The following is a 14,048-nucleotide window of genomic DNA, read 5'->3' as shown; positions in this document are numbered from 1 at the left end:
AGTAAGTAGACCCTGCAACCGATTCTAAAAAAGATGCAAGAATCTTCACGGTCATCAAACTTTTACTCTACTTGCTAACTGGCATATAACCAGATGTGACAAATAATAGTATCAAATGTAACATTTTCCCCAAGAGAAGGCAGCATTGAAGTTAACAGAGGTCATTGGGAAAAGATTTATTGAGCAAATGGACTGAATTGGGATTTGAATGGTGCCCCTATTTGAATGTGTAGAATATGGGCAATACTATGTTGCATTCTCCTAAACTCAGATGGTGCAACTTGATGCTCAAAATGATGGGATCAAATAGGTCTTTGAGTAACTGATTAAATCCCAAGGTTTGGCTTTCATGATTGAGACTGAGGTCTTTATAAAAAGGCATTGCACGGAAAAGGTTCACTTTTTCTGTACAGTGGCAGAACACAGAAGGTAGCATCTGCAGGAACTTGCTCTCACGAGACATAGAGTTGGCCAGCACCTGCCTTTGCACTTCCCAGCCCAAGTTTGAGCAATTAATTTCTACTGTTTGTGAATTACTTAGTCTACAATATTTTGAAATAGTAGTTAAAAGAGTTTAAGGTAGTGTTGAGGAAACCAGCAACCATATTGGTGTGTATGTGTATGTGGTGTGTGTGTGTGTGTGTGTGTGTGTGTGTGTGTGTGTGTGTGTGTGATAATAATTAAAGAAGAAGAGACCAGGTATTTGAAAGAGAGGTTGGGAAGAGACATGGGAGGACTTGGAGGAAGGAAAGAGTGTAGGGAAACAGTGCAATTTCATTTCAATTTTTAAAAGTCACATTGAGGTAGAAAGGTTGGAAATCTTCAGCCGTGTTCATCTACCTTCTTCTCTTCTTCTTTCGGATGTTCCTCTTCAATAACAAACTCTTTGGGTTTCTCTTTGCCCTTTCCTTTCGGCTTCCCTTTGCCTTGAGGAACCGTCACTATAGTGGGAACCACAGTTGCAGTCAGAGCTGATGGGATGTTCATCATTGTGTCCAAATTGGGATCTGTAACCTCTAGAAACAGGGAAAGGGGAAAACGAGAAAATTAAATATTCCTATTTCACATGCTTGTTAAATGACACATCTAAAAACTTGGTTCAAGTTAGCATTAACTTTTACCATGTGAATCATGTTTTGCCATTCGGATATATTTCAGAGAAAACATAGTTACCTTGAAAATCAGATCATCGTTAGAAAATCTGAAACACTTAATGCTTTAGTGTGGTTGATAGTCATTGTCTCACATATCCTCGCCTTTCTGGCTGTTGTGCACTCTGCTAATGTTCTCTTTATTTGTGAAATAGAACTCATAAAAAATCCTGAAAGTCCTAGATTCACAGTAGTAAGACCAGCACCGAGACAAGTGAACCCAAGGTCACACTGAACACAAGCTAACACAAACAAGGAAATCCAACAAAGACATAGATTATTTTTGTCTAAGGTGAGTGAAGTAGTTTTATTGTAGGCAATCTACTATCTTCTGGGTTTTAAAGGTTTGGCAGTCCTAAAGGGCTGATGAACAGTGATACTCTGTGTGTATGTGTTCCAGAAGACTCCTTTTATCTTGTCATCTGTTCTCCTGCAAAATCCAGCATGTCTCTTCTTTGGCCTCTACATACCTTTCTGGTCAATTTAATACACCCCCCCCCCCCCCCCCCCCCGCAAACTCATTCATACATTTAATCCTGCAGCTACTTCCAGGCCCCAGGTTTTCTATGTTCTCAGGTGGCCATCATACTAATTACTCATAGAATTTAAACAAATGCCCAGGTCTTCCTCTGACGTACTGAATCAGTTTCACAGGGGAGGAGGCCCAGATAGGTAAGTGTGTGAAATACTATTTGACTGTTATAAGCTATCTGATCTGTGCATACATTAGATGTTATCTATCTTGCTCACTTCGAGGACTCCAAATGCCATTTATGTGTTGACTCTACAATGGCCATAGTAGGCATGTCCTTTCTTCTCAGCTCCAGATCCATATTTCTGCTCTTAACCACCTCTTGGTGTGGTTTCAGAGACATTTCAAACTGTTTGGAAACAAGGGTATGATGATTCATGGTAATCTGCAGAAGAGGCGCACAGTCATAGAGTTTTAAAGCTAGATGGCAGAGGGATCATCTATTGATTTTTCAATGTTTAAAAAATACCTACTATAGGGTTGGGGATTTAGCTCAGTGGTAGAGCGCTTGCCTAGCAAGCGCAAGGCCCTGGGTTCGACCCTTAGCTCAAAAAAAAAAAAAAAAAAAAAGAAAGAAAGAAAAGAAAAGAAAAATACCTACTATAGTTATATCCCTTTACAGATGTTAGGAATCCACAGATTTCTTAGCTGGTTCTAGGTAAAGTGACATGATATTTTGTGGTTTGAAAGAAAAGAGCTTCCAGTTGGAAAATTCGTTTCTTGGAAGTGGAGCTGAGATATCCTCCAAGATGTGCAATGAACAGCTCCTTTTAGACCAGTGTTCTGAAGGACACTGGCACTGAAGTTCTAGTATCACAGGACTCATAGAAATATTATTCTGTAGAAACCCAAGAGGACTCCCCAGAAGACCACGTTTTCCTTGCACCAAACTTACAGAATTACTTTCATGGACTAGTTAATAAAGATCAGAATAAACATATGCGTGTAGAAGTGACTATGTAAAAAATTACACAAATGATAAAAGGAATTTGAAAGTGAAAGCACTGCTATTTGATGTAGAGGAAAAACTGTACGTGTACACATCCATGTGCGCATGCATCCTCCCCCCCCACACATACACACACTCCATACACCACATATCTCCACATTGCAGGGAAAAAACTATGTGAAGCTTTAAATCAGAACAGGCTTGTTTGCTGACAAGTGTACCAGCTGAGGATGTCAGGGACTGCCATCCTGGGACAGTTCCCCTGTGGTGTGCATTGTGTTCCTCTCACCTGGTGCCATCCCGTTTGCCCCATAGTAACTTATTGAGAGGCAGATTCCATTTTCTAAGGTGCCGGAAAATGATCCAAACTTGCTGACAACTTCATTCTTTGCCTGCGGTCTTTCTAAAAGACAAAATTGTATCAAGGATACATTTCCATTTTTCTCCAGAAGTGTAAGCAGAATTCAGTGGGAATTCTGAGAATGGGGTCTTAGCTATTCTAATACCATCAATTTAAAAAATAATTGATTTGTCTCTTACCAAGGACTCAGGGAAGTGAAGCAGAGTTTCAGGGGTGGAACATGAGACTCGTGTTTGAAGGGCTTTGGGTCAAAATGAAGAAAGGATATAAACCAGGTAATGGCTTAGCCATATGCTGGTTATCGATCTGAGACCATTCACATGACTTTTCAAATGAAAACCACCAGGTCAGTCCAAGTTTCTTCACATTTAAAAACACTTCCTTAAATCCCCACATTTATAATCCCTTATATTTTTAAACACAATTTAAAATGGTTTTAATCAAGCATAAGTTTTAAAAGAAAATTTGTTAAAATGTGCATTCTTGAGGCATATGTGAAGGATCACAAACTTTCTATTTTATTTCCATTTTATTATCTGCTCCATCATCATATAATAAAAATGGGACAGTGTTGGGTTAAAATACTCTAATCCATGAAGAGATTACTTCCTGACTGAGAATTTTTAAATACCCAGTGGGAAAACAACAGAAAAAGATAATGCTTCATGAGAATGAATCCATAATTCACAGTCTGTGAGGAAGCTGTGGCTTGTTCTGCTTCTCTGATCTTCCAGCATTCACCCCAATGCCCAGCTCCAGGTTTGTTTTTATTAATAAGACCCTTTAGGATTCAGGCTACATCTGACACCCAACGTTCGTGGTATGAATTCACGAAAAAGCTGCTTGCCTGTGGCCTTTTGGGTCCCAGCTCAGACCCGAGCTACACATTGCCGGTTGTGGTAGCACACTAGTTAGATTTCCTGAGGCAGAGGCAGAAGGATACCGAGTTTGAGGCCGGCCTAGGAGGCTTGCTAAGGAGAAGCTTCAGCCAAACCACAAACGCTGGCGGTGGGACCATGGAGGCAGCAGCTGCTGCTCTGAGTTGCTGGCTCCTTCTCATCATGTTGGTGACTCTGGAGATGCTGCTGCCTGGGACAAAGGGCTTATTGCTGTTTGTTCAGAGAAGAATTGCCCGGACCATCATGTTACAAGAAAGCATCGGCAAAGGTCAGTTTGGAAAAGTTTGGCAAGACGAATGGTGGGGAGAAATTGCTGTGAAGATTTTCTCTTCTAGGGAAGAACGTTCATGGTTCTGAGAGACAGACATTTATCAGACTGTGATTGCTCCAAACCACAGAGGAGGCACAAAAAAAAAAAAAAAAAAAAAAATTCTACAGGGAACCATGACCATGCCTATCAGCAACTTTTAAATCTTCAAAAGAATGACGGGACCCCACAACGATGATTTTACATGGATTATGGTAAAGCCATTAAGCTGATTAACACCATGGAAAGATCAACTTTGGACTACAAACTGCTCAGGACAATTTCAAGATGGTTAGCTGAGATGATCCAGATTCACAGACAACTCAAGGACTTGAGACAAGCTCTACATTTTCCCATTATGCAGAGACTGGACAACAAATGATACAGCTACCTCTCCCAGGACTTGACAATTAACACAAAAATTTTCTTTTCAGGATTCCCTAAAGATGTCTTCAACCCCAGAAAGCAGGCAGTAATTTTAAGAAAATGACGCCCACATTTCCAAGAGGTGGGATGGGAGGCTTTTGGCTGTTTAATGACTTATGGATATTGTCATTGTTTATGATGGTTGGTTACAAGTTGTTAATTATTAAAGGTCAGGAAAAAAGCTCAACAAGGAGATTAGATTCAGAGTTTTTGTTTAAAACAAAAAGAAAAAGAAAAAAGAGAATATAGATATGAGGTAGATCATTGAATCTACTCTAAGAAAAAAGATAAAGAAATAATAGGATAAATGGGTAGATCATTGAATCTACTCTAAAAAGAAAAAAGGGAAGATAAAAAATGACAAAAGGTAGATTATTGAATCTATTATGAAAAGAAAAAAGAGAGAATATGGATATGATAAGATAAAAAGGGAGATTATTGAATCTACTTTTAAAAAGGAACTACTTGTTTTACATAGGATAAGTAATGAAAATTTTTTGTATGAGTTTATCAAATGTTACTGGACTGGACATTTTTAATATATATAATGGAGTTTTTCATCTGAATCTGTCAAATGTTAATGGACTAAACATTGTTAATGTAATTCTTGACTGTATATATTGTATGGACTTATTGGATATAGTTTTTCTTGTATTAGTTATAAGCTTTTAAAAATTTTAGACAAAAAAGGGGAAATGTGATGATATTGTATTCCCCAAAATACTGTGTACCCTAATAAACTTATCTGGGGTCAGAGAACAGAACAGCCACTAGATAAAGAGGCCAGAGAATGGTGGCACACACGCTTTTAATCCTATCACTTGGGAGGCAGAGATCCATTCGGATCTCTGTGTTTAAAGCCACACTGGAAACAGTCAGGCATGGTGACTTACGCCTTTAATCCCAGGAAGTGATGGCAGAAAGTAGAAAGGTATATAAGGCTCTAGGACCAGAAACTAGGCTGGTTAAGCTTTTAGGCTTTGAGCAGCACAGTTCAGCTGAGAGGCATCCAGTCTGAGGAAACAGGATCACCCGAGGAACTGGTGAGGTGAGGAAGCTGTGGCTTGTCCTGCTTCTCTGATCTTCCAGCATTCACCCCAATACCCGGCTCCAGGTTTGTTTTTATTAGTAAGACCCTTTAGGATTCATGCTACAAGTCTAGGAGGAAATATTTGCTAAAGGCACATATGACAAGGGGCTGTTACATAAAACATACAAGAACTCTTACCCAGCAATAGCAAATAAGCTGATGAAGAAACATCCCAAAGCCCTCTACAGACACCCAACCAAAGAAGACACACAGATAAGAAATAAGCACATGAACAGGGGTTCAGTGTCACATGTCATCAGGGAAAAGCAAATTAAAACAACGAGTAAAACTAGGTACCTGTCAGAATGGAGAAAACCCCAAACAGAGACAACACTGAAGACTGGGATGATTGGAACAACCAAGCTCAATTCAGTGCTGAAAGACAGTTTGGTGGGTCCTTAGAACACACTATCTTACTGTATAGCTCAGCCACCACGCTCCCTGCTATTATCCAGAGTAGTTAAAATGTATGCCCTCACAAAAGACCATGGACGGACAAGCATGGCATTTTCATTCATAATTGCCCAAATGCGGATGCATGCAAGGTGTCCTCCAGTTGGACAGAGGATAAATAAACTGGAATATCCAGATAATCATGTATTATTTAGTAATAAGAAGGTATAAAATAGGCTGGGAACATAGCTCAGTTGTAGAACACTTTCTAGAACATGCAAGGTCCTAGTTTTAATTCTTAGTCACACGCACGCACGCACGCACGCACGCAAGCACGCACACACACACATACACATGCACACAAAGAATAACGAAAAGAACTATTGTGTCCTGAAAAGACATGGTAGAAATTCGAATGTGCAGTATCAAGTAAAAAAAAAGCCAACTAGAACACATGTTCAGCAAAAGACAAATTATGGAAAATAGAAGTACTTGGAGTTTTAAATGCATACAGAAGTCTTACAAAGCATTTTCTGTGATTTAAAAACATTGTTCCCAACTAAACCTTGTTCAGTGTTCAACAAATGAAGTGAAAGTGAGTGGTGGTCATGGTTAAGATTCAACTTGATTTCTAGGAAAATCAAGTGGAAAAAAACAAAACAAAACAAAACAAAACAAAACAAAACAAAAAAAATAAACCCCAAACAAAACCAAAACCCAAACATCTTGAAGCTCAGGGGAAGCATTTAAACACAAACAAGTTAGGGAGAAGATGTAAGCGATAGGGAGGCAAAATCTTACAAACTGCATCATGGGGGGAAACAAGGAACAAATGAAGGAAGGTGTGCAAAAACATTTAATGAAGACAAGCTCCATAACTAAGCCAGATTCGGGGAGACCAGGCATGTGGGGTACATGCTCCCACAGATCCCATCAGAGGAGACTGAGGCAGTAAAACTAAATGGGTCACAAAAGAAATCCCCCATCAAGAGGCAAGAAGTGAGCACAGCTCGCAGGCAGCAGGCACCGCTCTTCTTTTTCTGCCAGTTTATCTGCTGAGGCTGCTCACATCAGAAGCCAACACACTTTTTCTGAAAATGGCCAGACAGTGAGTACTTTGGGACATGCAGGCCATGTACAGTCTTTCTCACATACTCTCTGCTCTTCTATGGAACACTGCTCTACAAATATCAAATCTATTCTTAGTCTAGGCATCATCTAGAACCAGATCTTAGCTCAAACCTGGGCCAATGTTTGCAGGCTGGAGAAAATTAAAGCTGAAATGAACACATGGTAATCTTAGCAAACAAAAGATAATCAGGTTTATTAGCGGTAAAGCTAAACACCAACCGTTATTTAACCATGCAAAAAGGACATTTCTAAATAAATCATGGACTTATATATAGATTTGTTTATTAACTTTTATAGAAATCACCTAAAAATAAAATCATTTAAATAAGAAACTGGGAAATACATGTATATTAATGATACATTATTAAATAATTTAAAAATCTTGTTTTCAAAGACTACTTAATGAATGGGAAAATGCTTATATTGATACACTAAGACAGAATGAAACTTTGAACACTGAGTATCACGGAGGTGGTAGAATTAGAACTATTAGCTTCTTTTAATATTTCAAATATATATATACATATACATATACATATACTGAGTGTGTATGGTTTATGCATGTGTGTGTGGATGAGCACAGCTGTGCATGAACTGGTTTGTGCATGTGTGGAGGCCAGAGGTGGACCTCAGGTGCTGTCTTCTATTGCTCTCTGTTTTATTGTTAGAGACTGGGTCTCTCACTAAACTTGGGGCTCACTCATTGGTTAGACTGCTTGGTTAGTGAGCAATAAGGATACTGCCATGTCAGCTTCCCGGTGCTGGATTGTAGGCGTGTATCAAAGCTCATGGCCTTCTATGTGGGTGCAAGAGTTCTGAACTTGAGTCGTCATGATGGCACAGCCATTTACAATTTTACCAACTGAGCCATTTCCCCAGCCCCATTTAATATATTTTAATGAGCTATTCAAGTAAAATTGTTTTCTGTGCTAACTTTCTGGGTAAATTCAACGTCTCAAGCATTGTGTTCTTGAATTTGGAAAGTATCAGCGTAATTAAACTTATAGGCAAGACTTAGTTATTAGTCCTATCACTAAGTGGATTTGAAAAATTTCTTAACATTAACTCATCTCCGTGTGCAGTTATAACTCGTGTCACTTTGGCTAAGAAGCAGTTAATTGCTCCAAGTGGCATTGCCTTGAGATACTATCGGGAGGTTTCACAGTACTGGGCAGCCACTTGTACCTTGTGTCTCTATTTAGGTAATAAACTCATGGCAAAATTAGTGATTTTTTTTTAAAAAAAACTTTGTCTTTGAAGCCTAAGAAATTGGTGTTATAAAGCAAAGCAACTGGGAAGCGCAGGAAGGAGACCCCATTGCTTGCAGTGCGGGGACCTGTAAACCACAGACAGGATCAGTTGGAGAGGCGCTGAGGTCAAGTCTGCACGAATCAAGATTAAGGTCAGAATGGACATCGCACACAGTGTTGCTCTATCAGTTTAGCTCGCCTAGCTCTTTGCTATGACTACAGAAACCGGAACCAGAGCTCCTGTCGAGCAGCAGCAAGATGAGTCAATGGCCAACTGCAGATGTGCTGTGCACGCGGCGTCTATGCTCGGTACCTTAGGGAAGACAAACATAAGCAGGACAGCAAATGCTGCAGGTGGTACCTGTAAAACCTGCATGTGTTGAGTGCAAGGGATGCTTGTGTGGTTCTGTCGGGACTGGTCTGATGCACTTTGTGCCGTACCACAAAGGTAAAGACACTCACTCATTCCAGCGTTTTGTTTAACTTTTTCCTCCTCCTCCTCTTCTTCTGAAGAGTAATCCTCTTCCTTGTTCTTTTTCACAATTTCCTTCGGGTCTTTCAGGTGAATTATAAAATTGTGTTTATCTTTTTTTACTTTCACTTTGATAAAAGTTGGGCCTGAATAAGAAACATAGGATAGAAAGGTGGGTTGATTGAAGATACTATACATGCGCCTTGACAAAATACTAGTAGAATGCAGCACAGAATCAGACAGGGATTGAGAATGTCTGGGACTCAGCAACTCTATACAAGGATGCGTAAGACGGATGGACAAGGAGGTCTTTGCAGGCCTTCTCCTCACATGTCAAACCAAATCACACAGAGAAAACACATCATCTGAGGTAGTGAATACTACTCAACTCTGATAAATCAAATGAGCTAATTAACATGAGAAGTTTGAATATTATTTGTATACAATAATATATAATGCACACACACGTGTATGTGTATGTGTGTATACACACACGTGTGTGTTTGTGTGTGTATACACACGTGTGTGTGTGTGTGTGTGTGTGTATTTGTGTATCTCAAACCAGCCTCAAATTTTTGACTCTCCTGTCTCAGCCTCATGAGTGCTGATGTCACAAATGTGTTTTAGCATACCTGACATCTTTAGAACTGATTATGGCACTATGATGACAGCCATAGTTATGTGTGTGTTCCAGTTATCATTACTCTGCAGGTCGTAAGCCATTTCTAACAGTCCACTCTCTCTTACCAGTGTTCTCATTTGCTTTCCCCACCTCTCCCTTCCATCTCCCTTTTAAATTCAGCCTTACATTTTCAACTGTGGCTTTGGTGTCTCTTAAGATTGATAGGATTAAGATGAAAATACTGTATTTTCTATGAACCATCTGAAGTTTATATAAACTGTTCACATATGCAAGTCTCAGTAAGAGCTAAAATACCAGTGGCAGGTCCCCTGAGCACTGTGCTGCACAGCGCAAGTCAGAAACTCAAAGCATATGTTTGCTCTCTAACATGACAGAGTGTGTTGTAGTTAATATTATTAATTAACCTATTTACTTATTATAGATGATAATATACCATCTACCATTAATGTGTAAGTACTTAAATATTTTTTAACAATTAGGATGTTCCTATCAACAAGTTAGGGCAAATTCTGAGTTGGCTGATTCCTTGCAGACCAATTATAGCAGAAGCATGTGAACTCTGAAAATGTAATGTAGTGTAAACATGAATGGAGTGGGCAGTCACCCACCACACTCAGAAGAGTACAAAGGCTCGTGCTGATCTTAAAGGCAGGAACATCTTCCATGACATTAACAGCTCTTACACATGTACCTCGTTCAAACGTGGTCTTCTCTACTTCAATCTGCCCCCCATCAGATGGATACAGATAGTAATTTTCCCCTGAGATTTGGATGGGTACATCTCCCATATTGTATCCTCGGAACTAGAAGAGAACACATCATGACTGAGTATGGAACTGCAATTGACAATAATCAGCTTACTACAGTTAGCCAACTACCAGTTCCATAGGCTTAAATTTTTTTAAATTAAACAATTATATCCATTTTGTTACTAATTTTCTTTAGTGTTAGAGACACCCTGCTTCAGTGTCTGTGAGGCTGGGATTACAGGTGTATGCCACTATGCTCAGACTCTCTAGAAATGTCTAATGTATTATAATTAGCAGGATTTGAAGAAGTTTATGATGAGGGCTTGAGAGATCACTCAGCAGGCATGGCCTGTTGCTGCTCTTGCAGAGGACTGAAGCTGAGCTCCCAGTGCCTCTGTACTTCCTATAACTTCAATTCCATGGGGGGATCTATCGCCTTCTTCTGGCCCCTGTGGGTACTCACACACACACACACACACACATATAAAAATAAATAAGTCTTTTAAAACAGTCTGTTATTAATACTCATCTGAGCATTTATAATCTAGTCCAAATGAAATCATGCTCTATCATCAAACTGACATGAGGAGAGATCAAGTTCACTAATTGTCTTTTCAAAGTGCAGTAAAATACTGACACTTGATTCTTTAGGAGGGCATATGTAAAGGGCATTTTTAAGCAGTAGATGTTGCTACTACAGCTGCAGGGGATTCAGATGCATCTTCAAACTCTAGAGTAACTGGGCTGGAGTGGTAGCTGAAAAGACTAGACCAGGACATTTCTCTCCAGCTTTTTTCCTGACTGGTTTTTCTTATAAGTAGACACCTGAGAGAGAATCAGTAAAGAGGGGGTTTAAGCAAAGCATGTAGAGCAGAAATGTGGCACCCTGCACAGTGGCATCTATGTAAACTCAGCAAATCCAGCCTGCTGAGTTGATATGTGCAGCTGTCCACTTATGTTTTTAATGTTTAAAATATTAAGCCTTTGGGACAAACTTCCATCTTTACAGCCCCTGGCAATCTAATTTCATGATAGGAAAAGCAGGCCTGAAGGTGTTCCCATTTTGGTGTTTAGTTATACAGAAGAGACTTGATTCTAGACAGAAATAGAAATTCAAGTCTAGTCCATAGATAGTAGGAAAAAAACCTTCTTTTCCCCAAACTGTTACAAGTACCCCAAAGAATTTTCAGAGTTGCTTTACCGGGTAAACTATCTCAGGTTCAGGAAGTGGGACAGACTCCTCAATCGTTTCCGGGATCTTCACTGGCTCTTCCTTAGGTTTCTCCTTGGAAGGAGGTTTTTTCTTCACAGCCTTAGGCTCTTCTTTCTCTACCTTATCCTTGCCTTTCTTTTTACCGACTTCTTTCCCTTTCTTTTCTGCTTTCTTTTCCTCCTTCAGACGCTCCTCCTCTGCTAACCTCTCCTGTTCTTCCTTCCATGCCTGCAGACACATCAAACAGGGATTTTGAAAAAGATCAAATGGGAGTTGCATTTGGATTAATTTTGGAGGAAATTTAGTATGATGTTTCTAAGTGTTATTTCTGGCATTTTGAAACATTGAGCCAAGAACCTTGTGGTTGTCTTTGTCCCTTTTTCACTCCTAAGTTCTATACACTCGCCCTGTCTGTCTCCTTGGAGACATCTCTTCCATTCTGTTTCTTCTCCAACTTTTTGGTATAAGTTATACTGTTCTGATTTTTATTGTCTTTAGCTTGGACCATGGCAGCAGCCACTCTAGTGGTCTGTCTCCTTTCCTTCAATTCTCAGTTTATATCCTAAATATACTTGATCAGCAGAAAGGTAGACTACCCAGAGAAGCATTCCCAGCTCAGGATATTTCAAAAAGGATGGACAAAATGCATTTTTAAAAAAAGTTGTGAGTTTTCAAGCATGTTGGTAAATACTTGCAATTTCATCACTTGGAAGTCTGAGGGAGAGGATTAAGACAGTGCGGATACATAGTCTTGAATAAAACAAGTTATGAGTTGATATTAGTTCACAAACAAATTCGCAAAACACAAGGAACTAAGCCACTTTGAATAAAATCTGAACAAAAACTTTGAAAGTATATCTGTGAAGATTACTGACAAGGGACTTATGAAATAAGAGTTATAAAACAAGTCTAGGTACTTAAAATGAACTATCAAAAGTATAAGCAAGAAAGTAGGGGGTATAAAAATGCCAAGGTGAGCTCAATAGTCCTTTTGGAATTAAGGCACAGCTTTTGAAAAGACAGTATTTGGACAGACACTGGCTAAGCCATTTTTAGAACTGATGATAGACATTGATTCCAGTATTCAAAAAGGTCAATAAACCCAAGCAGAAAATAACAGTGGTGTGCTGATCCCAGCTCATACTGATTTAATGAGTTTACTGATAAGTCTCTGGGAATTTTATGAGATAGTTGTTAAGCAAAGCCACCATCAGAAAGGTCATATAAGTACAATGTTCAAAACAAAGGCAACAATTGCTCAAAACGCACTGATTTGTAATTATTGTATTAGATTTCATTATTATCTGTGCTATATATTAGAAACATACTATATAGTAGTATACAGATCCACACTGCTCCCAGCTAAGTTTTTCACAATGCCACATTGGTAGCTTGAAATCAGCCACCGCTGGAGTATTTACATTACAGATATCAGCAAATGTTACAGCATGGAGACTGATTGACTATTGATTAACTGCGCTAAAAACATCAATGGGTAGAATGTTAGAAATAAGGATTCAACTGAAGTGCCTTTAACCACCACAATGTCACTGGAGTAAATGAGAAAATAGTCTTTCAGCATTCAAATTCTCTTTCTTGATTCTGAAAAATTGCTCTTGTTATTGACAAATAAATGGAACATGCCCTTTTGTTGTTTTGTGTTTGTCTCATTAACATAAATGAAAATGTCAATCAGTATTAATAGTGGAATTATAAATAGTGGAATTATACTTGTTACTTGTAAATATAGGCTGTGTAAGGATACGATAACTTAGTAAACATCCATGAAAGCATATGTGAAGTATTAATTTGCTAAGTGGACTTTGCAATGAAGATTACTATAAGATTTGTTATTGTTTATAAATTACACAATAAATTGGCCACCAGTGAGATTTACTGGAAAGTTATTTGTGTACATATATGCACACTTTTTTTTTTTGCTAGAGAGTGACTGCTAAATGCTTACCAGACGATCACAGAATGTTTTCAAAGCAGCTAAAGAGAAAAGATAAGCTGTCTACAAAGGAATGTAAAATGTGATAGTTTATGAACATCTATGATGTCAGCAAAGAAAAGGGAGACTGATGTCTTGAGAATCCTGTGTGGAAATGAAAAACTCAACCCAAAATTGTATAAATAAAAAGCTATGTTTAATGAATAGGGGCAAAATGAAGCCATTTTCAGATAAGTAACAACTGACTTTAATAGAAACTGTAATATTATGATATAATAAGAACCAGATATTTGGTCTTCATTCCTGGATCCTGGCACAGAGCTCTCAAATCCCCTGGAATTTCATGAGTGATAGGACTGTCTTTTGTTCTAATGAGGCAACTCTTGGCAAACTCGTAGATAGTTTCAGAATGGGATAGAAGCTGATCACCAGAAAGATCAAACCCCAGTTAGAAGCTGGGAACTTTCGGAGCCTTCCCCCTCCCCTCCCTGCAACCTTCAAGGATGAGAGAGGAGCAGCAGATGGATT

General features: G+C 38.9%; 1 protein-coding gene across 3 annotated transcripts in view; it reads right to left on the bottom strand.

Annotated features, from left to right (window-relative positions):
- Spag17 (sperm associated antigen 17) overlaps positions 1 to 14,048 on the bottom strand; it is a 236,522-nt gene that overhangs the window by 79,797 nt on the left and 142,677 nt on the right. For all 3 annotated transcript variants that reach the window (XR_013052267.1, XM_076574715.1, XM_076574716.1), the window contains 5 exons: positions 11,555 to 11,794; positions 10,296 to 10,407; positions 8,952 to 9,107; positions 2,922 to 3,035; positions 841 to 1,016 (listed from right to left, as the gene is read on the bottom strand). Coding sequence is in view for 2 of the 3 variants with exons in the window: in XM_076574715.1 (XP_076430830.1) it covers positions 841 to 1,016; positions 2,922 to 3,035; positions 8,952 to 9,107; positions 10,296 to 10,407; positions 11,555 to 11,794 (798 nt within the window). In the remaining variant the exon portion in view is untranslated. The remainder of the gene's footprint in view (positions 1 to 840; positions 1,017 to 2,921; positions 3,036 to 8,951; positions 9,108 to 10,295; positions 10,408 to 11,554; positions 11,795 to 14,048) is intronic.

Source organism: Peromyscus maniculatus, chromosome 6, assembly GCF_049852395.1.
Source record: "Peromyscus maniculatus bairdii isolate BWxNUB_F1_BW_parent chromosome 6, HU_Pman_BW_mat_3.1, whole genome shotgun sequence".
Lineage (NCBI taxonomy): Eukaryota > Metazoa > Chordata > Mammalia > Rodentia > Cricetidae > Peromyscus > Peromyscus maniculatus.
The sequence above is the reverse complement of the archived record's forward strand: the minus strand, read 5'-3'. Positions and strand labels throughout refer to the sequence as shown.